Source organism: Sinocyclocheilus anshuiensis, unplaced genomic scaffold, assembly GCF_001515605.1.
Source record: "Sinocyclocheilus anshuiensis isolate Anshui unplaced genomic scaffold, SAMN03320099.WGS_v1.1 scaffold1756, whole genome shotgun sequence".
Taxonomy (NCBI): Eukaryota; Metazoa; Chordata; class Actinopteri; order Cypriniformes; family Cyprinidae; genus Sinocyclocheilus; species Sinocyclocheilus anshuiensis.
In genome coordinates, this window is record NW_015558655.1 from 13,504 (window position 1) to 28,964 (window position 15,461).

The following is a 15,461-nucleotide window of genomic DNA, read 5'->3' on the forward strand; positions in this document are numbered from 1 at the left end:
GAAAAAGTGTGAATTGTCAGATACAAACTCTTTATAATTCGCAATTGCGACTTTGTATCCTGAAGCTCTGAGAAAAAAAGTCAGAATTGCAAGATGTAAACTCACAACTGCAAGAAAAAAATATTTAGTATTGCGAGTTAATATCTTGACTTTACAACTCACAACTGCGACTTTGTATCCTACAATTCTTTAAAAAAAGTCACAATTGCGAGATGTAAACTCGCAATTGCGCGAAAAAAAGTCAGAATTGTGAGATGAAAAGTTGCAATTACCTTTTTATATTTTTTTTATTCAGTGGCGGAAATGGCCTTCCATACAAAGTACTATTTTACCCCAAAATCAAAATGAAAAGACAAAAATTAATTATAATACAGAAAATTAAGACAATTTTGTGTCATTATTTTTTACAATTATTGTTTTACTAGTGTACATGTGATACTCACAGTGTCGAGCATCTCTCTCGTGTGGGCGGCAGAAACACAGAAACGAGCTCGGGACTCAATGATGGGCGTAGCAGGGAACCCAACCACCACTGTCCCAATGTTCCTCTTCAGCATCTCCCGCCCAAATGCTCTAAACAACAGTATACAAAATAAATAAATTCATAAAAACAAAGTCTGCAAAATCAAGTAAATTTTTTGTTAAATCACCAAAAAACAAAACAAAAAAACATTTCCTCTGGCGAGCATATCATCAAATACAATATCCATGATTCAGTTAAACAAAAAGTGAGACTGACCCGATTTTAGCTGGCATGTAGAGCATCAAGGGTACAACAGGGGAGTCATTGTTCCCATAGATGATAAAGCCCATCTCATGTAATCTCCTGCGAAAGTAGGTTGTGTTTTCTGACAGCTGACAGAGTCTTTCCTGACCTGCATAAAAGACAAAATACAAATCATTGCCATCCCTGCAAACCAGCTTCTGAGCCTTTCCAAGATAGTGTGTCCTTGCCATTTATTCATTAATGGTGCTTGCTTGGCTTAATGCTTACTATTGCTCATACTTCAAATAAGTTTCAGTGTGTAACTCATCCCACACCGTTTATAGTATGGACATGAATCATATCTCAAATTGTGTGGCTTGTTAATACAGAGAAGTGTGCGGTTACATTTCAAAGTGCTCAGACTTAAATAGAATACCTCTTTTTATTTAGACCAGTAAGCAACCAGCCAGAGCACACCTGAACATGCGGAGCAACACTGTCAAAACACCCTGAACACCTTAGCAACCACATAGCAACACCCTAGTGACTTTTGCACAGGCAAGTCTTATTCATTAACTTGAATGTTTAAAGCCCACATGGACCAAAGCAGGGGTTTTTGTCATTTTGTTGTGTCATTCATGCATTCTTCATATCTAACAACAGGAATGACGAAAAGATAAATTGCAAATATCTCCACAAGTGCCATGCCAGCACATGGCAAATGAAAATCAGGAGGCTGTTTTATCTGAAGCCAAAGGAATTCAAATCCACTTTGAACTGTGGAGAATGATCCTTTGGGGAGAGGTAGAGATATACTCTCCAGTATTAGTTTTCACTTGTTTGACATTCCATTCATAGTGAGGGGCTCCTGAGAAAGGAAAGCTCTTTCTCACAATATTCATGATTGAGAATATTGGTAAAGACATGAAGAGAAAACAGTCCAACCCAACATACAACATCTTACGAGGAAATGCTAGTCTGGCGCTTTATAAATTAAGCTTAAACTGAACATCATAAACCATTTGTGTTGCATCATAAACTGCTCTAAACTGTATTCAACATGTAGTTTATTAGCAGATTAATTCAGTGATCTTCCACTAAATAATATAGTCCCTGACATGTAAACTGTAAGTCATCATGAAATCAGAATTGACAATTTCTTTTTTATGAGATGCTGAAGTTTATTCAGCATCTCAGCATATCACGGCAGCCATATCACCCTGTAGCCCAAGACTGGTTACCCACTGAAGCTAAGCAGGGCTGAGCCTGGTCAGTACCTGGATGGGAGACCTCCTGGGAAAACTAGGTTGCTGCTGGAAGAGGTGTTAGTGAGGCCAGCTGGGGGTGCTCACCCTGTGGTCTGTGTGGGTCCTAACGCCCCAGTATAGTGACGGGGACACTATACTGTCAACAAGCACCGTCCTTCGGATGAGACGTTAAACCGAGGTCCTGACTCTCTGTGGTCATTAAAAATCCCAGGATGTCTTTCGAAAAGAGTAGAGGTGTGACCTCGGCATCCAGGCCAAATTTGCCCATTGGCCTCTGATCATCATGGCCTCCTAACAATCCCCATATCTACTGATTGGCTTCATCACTCTGTCTCCTCTCCACCAATAAGCTGGTGTGTGGTGGGCGTTCTGGCGCACTATGGCTGCCGTCGCATCATCCAGGTGGATGCTGCACACTGGTGGTGGATGAGGAGATACCCCCTGACAATGTAAAGCGCTTTGAGTACTTAGAAAAGCCCTATATAAATGTAATTAATTATTATTTTTTTTATTATTATTGTATATAAACTGACAATCATGTATCTTTAATCAAAAATGTTAATTTGCCCGGCCATTTGCAACAACATCTCTTCTCTGATGAGTCTGATGAGGGATGGGTAATAAAGTTAAATTTACATTTTCAGTGCCTGCCCTCAAGCAACCTGTTACTCAGATGAAACGATCACAGCAATTGATCTTACGACAGATAAATGAACGACAGCCCAATTATTATTATTATTATTATTATAAATAAACAATAGCGAAATTATCCAGTAATCTCGAAAAATGCAAGCGCTGGTTCAGATATCTATAGTCTTTTCAGAGCCACTTTGCAGCAGAATTGAATCCTTTTTGAATCATTGAATAATTTTTTCCTTGAAACAATCTGTATTGCGCTATATGAATAAATAAAGGTGAATAAAGTGTGAGTTTGGGCCCCAATCCACAATCCAATCAAACCCTGATGGACAAAATCAAGTCCTGCCCTACACAGTTTTTCATGTTCGAGAAGCCGTTTTACTCTGACATGCGTCACAATAGCCTAGAAAACACAATGATTTCAGTTTTATGCCGACTTTTATAGTTGCTCTCTGTGGTTGCTGTGCAGTGATATCATGAACAGGTTTGCCACGTCTAATGTTACTACATTGTGCATGTACTAGGAAGTTCCTCTAGTGTTGCACATTAACTGTGCAACTAGGGTTGCACAATTATTGGGAAAAATGATCGTGATTTCACGGTGATGTACTGACTAGTAATGAAAAGTGGTGATTACAGCATTATATTTATATTTACTCCCGTAACAAAGATTACTATTTACAATGTGTTTTTGCAGCGTTGAGCATTGTAGCCAATCACAGACATGTCGGTTGAGCACATGAATGCAACAGCCAAAGATGCTTAAATCAGTCTCTGTGCAGAATTTGTTGTTCAAATCTATGTGTGTGAGAACCAGTGAGTAAAGTAAATTTATCGTTTACTTTTATCTGCCGTCAGACTGTCTGAAACAGCGTTGTTATAAAACGTTGCTATGGATTACGTCTTGCTTTGGTTTGACTGATAGACTGGGGTCCTGGCATTCGCAAGCTTCATGCTTTCTAACCATATCTCCACTTTTTCCCTTTATGTTGCAATTATTCTGCTTATTGTACATACAGTATAAAATAAAAGAGGTTTATATCAGTAGTCCCATATCAATAATTGTGACCATAGTTTGTTTACAATTTTTAGAATACACACACACCCATACATATATTACTTTTACTCTCTGCACAACTCTGTATACATTGAATTGATTTTAATAACTTTAATGTACTTGAATTGTGCACCAAACACTAGGAATATACAAGTATTAAATCAGGACTCGGTATCGGCAGATACTCAATATTCAATTACTCGGATCGAATCGGGGGCAAAAAAAATTGATCGGGACATCCCTAATTAAAACAGTTTTTCGTGAGAATGCAAAACTCAGTGAACTTGTGCTAAACAGTGACTGGCCGCTATTAAGCCCTATTTGCTTGCTTACTAGCGGCAAATTATTGCTTAATTGCTTAAAAAAATGTTTTTTTCATGCTGCTAAGAGAACCAATAGACCTTAGTCAGAGTAGCGGTAATTTTTGACAGGAATGAAAACAAGGTTGTGAGGAAAAAAAGCACAATGCATTTAATGGATTGTATGGTTGTTTAACAACATACCATTCGTACAGGTGAAAAAACAAAAAACTTTTGGCAGACAAAAACTCCAAAACACTTTGGAAAGTTGTGAGTCTGTGAAAATTGTGATCTAGGACATTTATGCAGTGCATGAAATTGTAAAAATACGTCTATTCCTCACAGCCTTATCGGTGTTAAATTCAATTTGGCATCCAACCTAGTGTTAGACGATATGGTCATTTTTCATATCGTCATATCGCCAGCCTGCGAGATTGCCGATACACGATATTATCGTCCATAGGTGGGTGGGGCAAGAGAGAGACTCTCAGTACTTGTCATAGGCTATTTCATAACTATTGGTGTTTTAAACCGCGCGTGTGTGAGACAGAGAGAGCCTATGGAAGCACCAATAATCTAAATAATATACTTTCAAGCATACTGATAAACTAAAATATGTTAAATATAAAAATATTTTAAACAGCTAGTTCATATATATTTGGATACATCAGTCATACATCACTATTAGTACCGTGCGTCCTGTGACAAGTTTGCCGCATCGGGGCATGGGAGTTATCAGTCTAAAAGGTCTGCAAAATCAGCCAACGGTGAAAATCAAAAGTAGGTTTATTTTAAAGACCAACAGTTTAACACTAAATATTGGACAAGTTAAATATAAAAGTATTATAAAAGGTAGCCTAAGTTCAAAAATTTGGAGTAAAGTTAAGGGGCCGTTTACACGACAACATTTTCAGCCAAAAACGGAAACTTTTTATGCATTTTGCCTGTTCGTTTACACGACAACGGTGTTTTGGGGACTGAAAACGGATATTTTTGAAAACGGGTTTCAAAGTGCAAGTTTTTGAAAACGCCACCGTTATCGTTTCAGTGTAAACATCTTTGAATCTTTGGAAATCTTTGAAAACAGATACTGCAACAAATACTGTTTACTAACAAGGTAACAGTGCTAACTACTGGCCTGGCATACGCAATACAGCATTTTGGGCCGTTTTCGCGGATATGTGTAAACGCAAATATACGTAATAATATATACGTGAAAATGTTGAAAACTTTTCAGTTTTTGACTACATCGTTGTCATGTAAAAGTAGCATAAATTAAATGGATACATCAGCCATACAGCGCTCCGGACCGTGCGCCCCATGACGAGCCCTGTTAGACTGATAACTTATCTGCATATTTTTATAATAACGATGATGAAGAATAAGCATCAATATTTTTTGTGAATGTGCCGTAAAGAAAACTAAATGCTGATGACGATGCAGTTTTCGGCATTCTCATTCATACAGATGTTCAAGAAAAGATCATTTGTAAATATAGGTTTATCACCTTGCAGTTCAATTTTGATGCGGGCTTAGTTTTATAGTCTGTTTTTAAAACATTTCCAAAGAGGACGAGAAGCCTAATCCTCATTTGTGAAATAGCGGGGCAATTTGATAATAATAGCCAAATAATAATAGGCCGCTTAATAATATAATAATTTATAATAATAATAATTTAATACATTAATAGGAGAAAGAGCCTAATATCATCTTGACTATCGACAAAGACATCTGCTATCGTCGATACACGATACTATCGTCTATCGGCACAACCCAGATATATAGCAGACATGAGTTCTTTGATTCAAACTTATACATTTTATCTTGTATGCGAGTTCCCTGGGAATTGATCCCATGACTTTGGTGTTTCTAGTGCTGTGCTCTAAAAGTTAAGCTACAGAAATCAGCTGAAGGTGAGAGGTTTCTTCAAGTTTCTATACCATAAATATAACACAAGTCCTCTCCTATACATTTGAGAACCTAATGGTGAAGGAGCTCACTACGTCTTCAAGGTCCGTCAGCATCCATTATCCCACAGAGAGTAACGTACGGCCTTCTTTTCTCACGCTAAAGGCTCACAAGGGCTCAAAGAGTTTCCAGATGCAGTGTGTGTGTGTGTTTGGGATATAGATGTGGTTTTCCAAGCGAACGCCCTGCTAAATCAGTCAGGGGTGAAACTGAGTTTGCTGCCTGGAGTTAGCATGTGTAACCAATCGCTGAGTCATCGAGTTTACTTTTCCTAAACCAAAAAAAAAGAGATTGTGTGACTGCTGATAATTAATACTTTTCAACACTGGGAATATTCTTGCAGTTCAAGGAATTTGAGTACACTGACGCAAATGCTCAATCTCAGATTCCACTCCATCTTTTATTTTCTTTCAGATTGACTACTGTCATGGTGGAGCAGATTATATCTAGTTTACTGAATAACGACATCACGTTTAATAACGCAGACATTGGAAGGTTATTCCTTTTAGTACAGAAGTTTGTTACCACTACAGAAACAGTGATGAGTGCTTGCAATGCGTTGGCCAAGCATTTTTATCTGAATTTGCATACTAGTATATTTCTGGCCTCAACAGAGGCTCAACACTTCTCTCAAATGATGACAAGTGTTTTGTTCACAAGCATCCAACTGCTTGCCAGGTCAAAGTTTAGTGTGTGTAAACACACAAGAAAGTACACAGGGGAACAGTATGGAAGTCAAAGTACAGGTTACATTATGCAACATTTGTTATATTATAAATAACCACAACTCTTCATTTCACAAAAGTAGAGTTAATGCTGCCATCTTGTGGCTCTTTTTAACATTACACATTTTTTAATGTACAAATATAGTATTACTACACTGCCTGGCCAAAAATAAAAAGTTGCCCTCTGGATTTAAATAAGCAAATACTGAAGAGTCTAGCACAGAATCATTATTGCCGTGATTAATATGTTTCTGGCATGTTGTATGTTTGGCAACAATTATTTTAACCCTAACTGATGCAGTGCGTAGCTTTTTTATTTCTCAAACAAACATGTTTCACTGTGGCATTGTTTTGACAAAGTTATGCAACATCACAACATTTATTTCGATCCATTTATACATTTTTGCCCAGGATCTTATATTGACAATGGAAGAGTCGAACCACTCTGTGAAGTCGACTCCAGCACATCCTAAAAAACTTCAATAAGGTTAAGCTCAGGGCTCCCAATTCATGTGTGAAAATGATTCGTCATGCTCACTGAAACAGTATTTCAGAATTTGGCTCCAATGAATTTTGGCATTGTCATCCTGGAATATGGACACGGGATGGTTGTTCAAGAAATGAAAAGCTAAACACTGCATCAGTTTGTGTTAAAAGAATTGTTGCCAAACATATAACATGCCAGAAACATATTAATCACTGCAATAATGATCCAATCCTAGAAAATTCAGTATTTGCTTATTTAAATCCAAATGGTGATTTAAATTATTTATTTTTTTTGGCCAGGCAGTGTATATTGCTGCTATATTAGGTAACTGTACAAATAGTATTTTAGTATTTTGTAATCTTTATTAGAACTGATCCAGAATAAAATTCTAAACTCACCTAATGTGGTGCCATCCTCTCCCATAATGCACTTCATTGAAGTGATAATCTGTTGGGTGATTGGTGGGGACATTGAGGTAGCATAAACTGCACTGTGAGAATGTAAGCGGAGGTAATCAACCAGGTCCTTAAAAAAAAAAAATATAGTAATAATAATTAATTAAAACAAAATAATAAATAAAAATGATTACATAGGAATCACGACTTAAGCTAAATGTATACTGCAATCCTGAATTACAAGCATATGTAATATTGAGAAGCACATTTTTTGCAGGAGTCACTTTGTATCATTATTAAATACAGGCTGCAGGCCAGACTCGAACCAGCATGTGTGATTCTTGTGTGTGTGTGTGTGTGTAGTAATCTAATGTGATACGCCATTGACAGTAGAATTGGCTACAAACCTTCTTTCCTCCGATGTATCCTCCAGCAGAACCAAAGCTCTTTGTGAAAGTGCCCATCATGATGTCAATGTCACATGGATCCAGGCCAAAGTAGTCCACTACACCTCTGCCTCTTGGTCCTAGTGCCCCTATGCTATGGGCCTCATCCAGATACAGGTAGGCTTTGTATTTCTTCTTTAGGGCAATGATCTCAGGAAGTCGCACTATTGAGCCCTCCATGCTAAAAAGAAGAATGCAGGTGTACTATTAATGCATTCCCATAAAGGACTAGATATTGCTTTGCCATTTTTGTTTGAAAATGTTAAATCTTTTTATAAAAAAAAAAAACACCAATCCTATCCTCCTCTGGCATTACAATGAATGCACATGTGGTAAATATGATATCATTATTATTGCTTGCCTCTTTATGGATAATGACATAAAGAATGAAATGGCCTTCATCCAAACCAGAAAAAGGGTATGCAAACCAGCCTCAATTTGCATATGCTTTGCACAAAACAAATCAGGTTTCTGCTCAAGCCTGAAAAGACGAGAGTATACAGAATGAAGAAGGTAGATAAAGATTTCTGCTATACCTGTAAATTCCCTCAACGAGGATGAGGATCTTCTTCCAGGGCCGGTGGGTTCTAGGTTGGCCATGCACGACAGCATCCCAGAGCAACTTCTCCAGACTTTGCATATCTGAGCGTAACGGTTAGAAAGGAGCAGGCATCTTAATATGTTATTGCGAATGCTGTTCTTAGTGAGCAGGTTATAAAAAGTATGGCATATCATTGCATTTTATTCCTCTGAGGTTCACTTATATTAGATTTTTGTGGCAAAATGCCAATTCAGATACATTGATCACACATAATTAATTTATTCTGCAAACAAAAGCGTTCAGTAATGAGGGAGTTTCTATGTCTGAGCCACCCACTGTGAACTCATATTGGTCCACAATCCTATATATTAAACATCAAATATTATCTAACTGGTTGTGACTGTTTTGCAAAGCATTTTTCTTTTCACTGTGGGCAAATTTTTTTGCATGAACTTACTGTTGTGTTTAAATACACGGATGGTAGCGCCAGAGAGACGGGCACCCAGAACCAGAGATGCATGATTGAGCTCATCACTTAAGATCAGACAGCCCTAAGAGAAATACACACGTAGGTTAATTTAATGAAAAGCAAGAATGCATATAAAATAATAATAAACCTGTTGGCTAAAGAGTTGAAACGATACAAAGCAACATTTCAAATGTAAAAACAAATCAGTTTGCTTTCTTCTGTTACAGCTATAAAGGGGTCATGAACTGAGAAATCTTTTGACAAATAAAGAGGTCATCGTACTATAAAAAACATCCTGTAAGTTTCAGAACTCAAAACTTTCTCATTAGTCTAAAAACAGCTTACATTGAAGCCAATCTGCCAAAACGACAGCTTGTGGAATGTGCCACTCTATGACGTAATAGTCTGGCTAAACCCCGCCTCGGCAGCAGTGTTAATTTCGTCAACGAAGACGACGACGAAAAATATTCGTTAACAAACGTTTTTTCTGTGACTAAGACGAGACTTTGATGAGCTAAAACTAATATCTGATGATAAAAACTATGACGAAATTTATGCCGTGTCTTCGTCCGTTCGAAGCGGGGCCCCCTCAAGCATGGGGACCCCTCAAGCTGGTGCGACCGCACCAGTTGCACCCCACTAAGAACGGCCCTGAGTGAATGACTTCGTCGACTAAAACTATTGAAGACTCAAATGACTAAAATGTGACTAAGACTATTAAGCATTTTCGTCTCAAGATAAAGACTAAGACTAAATCAAAAATGCCTGTCAAAATTAACACTGCTCCTCAGAAGATCATCAACACCTGAGAGAGAGACGAATGCAGGTCTACACAGAAACCAAACGATAAAGATGCTCCGAAGACAACAAGACGCTGTGCAGTGCCAAATTTTGGACAAACACAGTCTTTGCATAACCTTCCATCTGATCCCTTCATTATTTTTAATGAAGTTCCAGACCACGTCAGTAAGGTTGTTTGTTCACTTTGTTCATTTCACCGCGGATTCGTTTACAAACAACGCACAATTCGACGCCGGATTTTCTGAAAGATTGAAATTAAAAGACGATTCTGTGCCGACTATATTGGATTTGACAGTAATGTCACACCACACAAGTGTGAGTAACTGTTTTTATTACGTGATCACTATTGCTTTGTCTGTTATTACAGATCATTTGATATGAACTGAGTTTTTATGCGGTTTTGACCTAATTCACAGCAGCGTCCATCTATGAAGGCAAACATATACAACTGTTAGACAATCATAGCAGTGGGCATTTACTTCCGAGTCTACAATCCGCCACGCCTATTCAAATAGAGCGTTCCGATGAGAGGGGGTCAAAACAGGACAGAAAATAGCCTATTCCTGCCTCAATATTGTTTTTTTGATGTAAAAATCTTGATAACATTATAAGTGAACCTCAGAGAACAGTACAAAATAATAAAAAAAAGGCAGTTCATGGCCCCTTTAAATCTGCAACTTCGCTGGCTAACAAATGCATTAATATGACCAGCTGGATATAAACCAATGCAAATAGATGGTGACAACCGTGACATTAAACATTTGGGTCAGTGTGTGGTGGGAGGAGCAAACGACAGATACAGTGGGTGTGGCGTCAGGCCTCGTAGAGGCTTTTATTTAACAGTAAATAAAACATAAAATGTCCAAAACAGGAATAAAGTGTCATAAGGGGAAATAGTGTCCAAAATAAACAGGGGATCTGGTGTCCTCGTTGTGCTGGGGAGTTGTGAAGGAAGGGCAGTATTCAGAAAGGAGGGGTCCAGGTAGGGGGCGGAGTCCGGCAGCCGAACGCACTCCCCTCTCTGGTCCGGGGCGCGAGGGGCGGCGGCTTCGTCACAGTGGCTCATCTTCCCTGGCCCGTGGCGCTTCAGGGGATTAATGGCCCGGCATCCAGGCCCCAGTCGACCGCGTCACGGGTGCGGTTCCATTCTGGACAGCAGGTCCGGCAGCTCGTGTCTCTGGCGGTGTGGGAGTCCCTCTACGCTCCCCTCCTGGACCCACGAGGACACCAGCTTTTAACAGCGGCGGTGACGAGGCACTATTGCCTTCAGGTGAGCCTCAGGCCGCCAGACCTGGCTGTTTCTGCACCCCTCCTCTCTCACACACCCACTCCTGTCGGCGGCAATTAAGGGACGGGGTGATGATGATAATTAGGGGGAAGGCAGCCGATCCGTCACAGTCAGACTTGCGTGTGTTTTGGTCACATTGTTTTAGCTGCTTGAGGTAATACTAATGTTCGTGTCCTCTCAGCCTTGAAAGCAAACTGCTGATCTTTCTCCACTAATTCAACATCTAGTCAGCAAAGTAATTACGTAGTAATGATATGAAAACATGCACTATAGTATACTGTATACACACCGTTTTGCTGTCTGTTTTAAATCCACATTTGAAGTCTCCGCTCTGTGCAGTGAGCAGTGTCACGTGTCAAAACAAACAGCACGTGGTGTCAGTGATTCTGCCTCTAGAGGTCGCTCTCATACTGTATAATGACAGCGGAGCTTCACAGCCGCTCCAGCAATGGACGCAACCCAGAAAAACTAGTGGCATGGATTTTTGCAAATAGCCGATATTTCCGGCAATCAACTATCATTGCAGATTAATCGGCAAAACTGATCAATCAGTCGACCTCTACTTTGAAGACCATTAAATCATCTTTTACCCTGATTTTACCAGGATTTCCAGGTAGGGAAACAATATTTAATTTTGTATATGGGGGACAAGTTGGAATTCCTCAAAAGTAATCAAATCTGTTGTGAATGAAACCAGGAATGTGTGCATACATTCTAAAGCATAATGGCTTTCAATAACATGTTACGTGACTGAGTTATGACAAATTTCCTGAGTGAGCCAAAGAAATCTGTGAAGGAACAGATATGATCATTGGGAGTATTTCAATAAAAGAACAAAAACAGAACTCCCGATCCACAATTATCTTTGCCACTTTACTTGGCTTTGATTTAAAAAGGAAATTCTTAGCATTCCATTTGACTTGATGTTTGTTTAAAACAACTTACTTTTCCCATGAGCGCAGGAATATTCATGGAATTTGTAGCAAAGCCCATTCCAAAGACCATGGATGACTCCACCCCTAAAAACCTGGCCACCAGCTTCTCCAGCTCTTCATGCTTATCAAGATTTCCTGCAAGAGAGCAAATATCTTAATGATGCAAAAACAGATTTGTATAATAACAGAACTGTTTCCTCCTTTTTATGTTGCCATTATGTAAACATCACACACCAGGGACACAATGATACAAATTAGATAAGAAATAAGTTTTGCATAGTGCCGCACATTTCTTTTCTACCATAAAAGCAAATCATCACCTGGTGGGATGAATGACTCAATAAGAACTGAATATATGATTAAATATTCTACGTGTCAGTGAGAGGGTGGAAAATTATCATGACAAGGTCAAAATCTTGATTAATTTTATAAGAGGACTTATATAAATATATGGTCCTTTAAAATCTATTAAAACCTACCCAAAAAGTGTCATATCATTATTTGGCCCATATTATACCAGAGAAGTAGTGGCTGTAAAGCCTGAGAGAGTGAGTAGTTATTACCTGTCTCTTGCCTGGAGCTGCACACCCCCACTCCATATTTCACAGTGCACTCAGAGGCAGCATCAGCGCACGTGCCAGTATTCTCAGCAAAGCCGAGGTAGTTATATGAGCCCATATTAATAACATCTTTCAGAACCTTTCCTGTGTGTCTGGAAGAAAGAACAATGAAAAAACAAAAAAAACTAAACAAGGAATAACCTGAACATCTCAAAAATAATAATACTAATAAAAATGACTTATTACTTTTTACATATACACTACTGGTCAAAAGTTTGGAATAGTTAGTGTTTTTTTAAGGTTTTTGAAAGAAGTGTCTTATTTGCACCAAGGCTGCATTTATTTTGTTATTATCATTACAATTAAAAAATCCAAACTTCTGACAGGTCATTTATATACTCATTTGAATAATTTTATTTAATTTTCAGATTTGTCCTTAAAGGTGGGGGTTGCGATTTCTGGTAGTCAATGTTGACATTTGAAATCACCAAAAGAAACACGCCCCTACCCCAAAAGGGTCTCGCCCCTATTTTGATAGTTCCGCCCCATATATTCCGCAACCCAGGCAACGATTAGTTCTGTGAAACAAAGCAAAACCAATGTTACACCGTGTCTACACCGGACGCGAGTGGCGCGGCGCGACAAAATACTATAGAACTCATTATAATCAGTGATGCTGTCTACACCATAGATATATATACATATCTATGGTCTACACTGGATGCGGCGCGGCGCAACACGACAAATCCCCAACAGAAAACTGCTGCTGCGTTCTACTCATGACGTATTGACACATTTCAAATGATTTTCAACAGTCGCTTTGTCACGTCCAGTGTACTAGACAGACTTTAGCTGTTGCGGCGCAGACACGGTGTTACTCACCTATCGAGAAGAAACAAAGCAACCTCGGCGTCCGATCGCAGGCCTTCCGCTCCTTGAGTTCTCTCCAGCGCTGGAAAGCTAATCCGATATTTACACGGGTCCTACTTCTTGCCTTAAGCCTTCTTTTGTTCCGCAGACGTTTTTCTCTTTTGTATTTTATCCGCCATCTCTATCTTTCTGTCGCTCGGCTTGCTAATGTCCGTCCTGTGCACTGAACACCCTCTCCTCCACATCATGAGTAGACACGCCCCTTACTGCTGATAGGCTACAAGTTTGTTTTGCTATTCGGCCCAAATCAGTTTTCTAAAGCGTTTTTGAAAAATCGCTTACCCCACCTTTAAATACTATGTACTTACATTTAAATTAATATTTGATACAATGCACTTATTGTGTATATACATGTTTTTACATTGTACTTATATTTGAAAATACCGTCCTGTAATTACATCTGTAATTAATTTCTGTTTCTAATTTTCTTCTTCCTGCTCTTGCCCTGTCTCTTGGACTGATGGAATAAGTAGTTGCTGACTAGTTTGGATATCAGGCTTTCTGTTAACAGGGTTTGGGTATCAGACAAAACCCCGCTGATTAGTTTGGATATCAGTCAAAACAGATATCTTCTGAGGGGATCTGGTAAGCTGGATCCAACATCCTGGTGTGTTGGCGCAGTGTAACACTCACTCAAAGGTCCAGTTGTAGTCAGGTGTGACCCGCTCCACAAGGTCCATCTTGGCTCCAGGGACGCTGTGTATGGGCCTGTTCCAGTTGTCTCTGATCCTCATGTACAGATTCCTGGTGTAGAAGTTCTCAAAGTCCTGGTACAGAGGAACAAAATCCTGGGAACAGAGCATACATTAAACTTATATTTGAATAATATCAATCCACAGATATGACTTGTTGTGATGCAGCCTGGAATCATAAATCACACAGTGTTTGCTCATTTTGCCAGAGGAGAACTGACCCCTGACTGAGCCTGGTAGCTATATATAGTTATTTATAGCTAAACTGACTTCACATCACTGTTACTAAACTGAACTGAATCAACACTAAACTGACTCAAGCTAAATAACAACAGAATAGACCTGCTAATAGCTGAATTGAATTAATTTCATTATTGATGGACTTTACTAGGGCTGCACGATAAATCGAAATGGAACCGAGATCGCGATTCGACAGAAGCTGCGATTGTCATGCATATCTTTCAGTGAAGCACGGTTCTGTGATCAGCAGTAAATCTCCATCCAAAGGCCAATGGGCGCTCTCGCGCTGAAACTCCAAATACGCCTTGCAAAAGAAACCCAGAAAATGCCTATAGCTGCAGCTGAATAAACAGAACTGCTTTCATTGATTCAACGTGACTAATAAACACACGACTACGGCAATATACGGCTTTACACAGTTAATGAACTGAACTGAACCAACACTGAACTGACTGGAGCTGAATAATAACACTGTTGTCTTTTTAGAGCTGGTTTGCAGCAGAATTTGAATTGGTCTCATATCTGTTTATTACTGTGAAGCTGCATTAAAACTAAAGATCAGCAGTCAGTTTAGCTGTTCAGGACAAACAAGGGACTTATGAACAAGTATCACAAAACAGCAGTAAATAACCTTTGACCATCTAGGTGGCAATGCACAGTTTTACGAATCTTATTTAAACTTGTAAACAAGGTCTCTAGTGTAAATACAGTTTTTATTTTGTCTTGAAGATTATACGTAAACATCTGTTATGTGAAATACATTACTCAGGGCAGCATTAAATAAAAGTCAGACAAGCACCACAAATGTGTTATAACAGTACCTTCTGTTCTTCTCTCTCTCTGGCCAGATGACACTTCTCAAACTTCCAGTCCCTCAGGAAATCTCGCAGATAGCCAAAAATGGTAAGGATGCCATAGCCCATGTAGGTGAGGACGGCAACCAGCAGTGGCGTCTCCTCAAACGACTCCACAAATGGCTTTTTATAAAGCGAAGTGCATGAAGCATGATGGTTCT

General features: G+C 39.1%; 1 protein-coding gene across 2 annotated transcripts in view; it reads right to left on the reverse strand.

Moving 5' to 3' along the window:
- Window positions 1-15,461, reverse strand: part of LOC107681046 (serine palmitoyltransferase 2-like) — a 23,152-nt gene that overhangs the window by 4,112 nt on the left and 3,579 nt on the right. The window contains exons 2-11 of one of the 2 annotated variants that reach the window (XM_016477187.1): window positions 15,268-15,459; window positions 14,148-14,302; window positions 12,588-12,736; window positions 12,035-12,159; window positions 8,989-9,082; window positions 8,527-8,632; window positions 7,952-8,171; window positions 7,548-7,674; window positions 740-875; window positions 444-573 (exon numbers count right to left, since the gene is read on the reverse strand). In XM_016477187.1, coding sequence (XP_016332673.1) covers window positions 444-573; window positions 740-875; window positions 7,548-7,674; window positions 7,952-8,171; window positions 8,527-8,632; window positions 8,989-9,082; window positions 12,035-12,159; window positions 12,588-12,736; window positions 14,148-14,302; window positions 15,268-15,459 — 1,434 coding nt within the window. Of the gene's footprint in view, window positions 1-443; window positions 574-739; window positions 876-5,987; window positions 6,209-7,547; window positions 7,675-7,951; window positions 8,172-8,526; window positions 8,633-8,988; window positions 9,083-12,034; window positions 12,160-12,587; window positions 12,737-14,147; window positions 14,303-15,267; window positions 15,460-15,461 lie in introns of those variants that run through there. The other variant, XM_016477188.1, reaches the window with a different exon arrangement.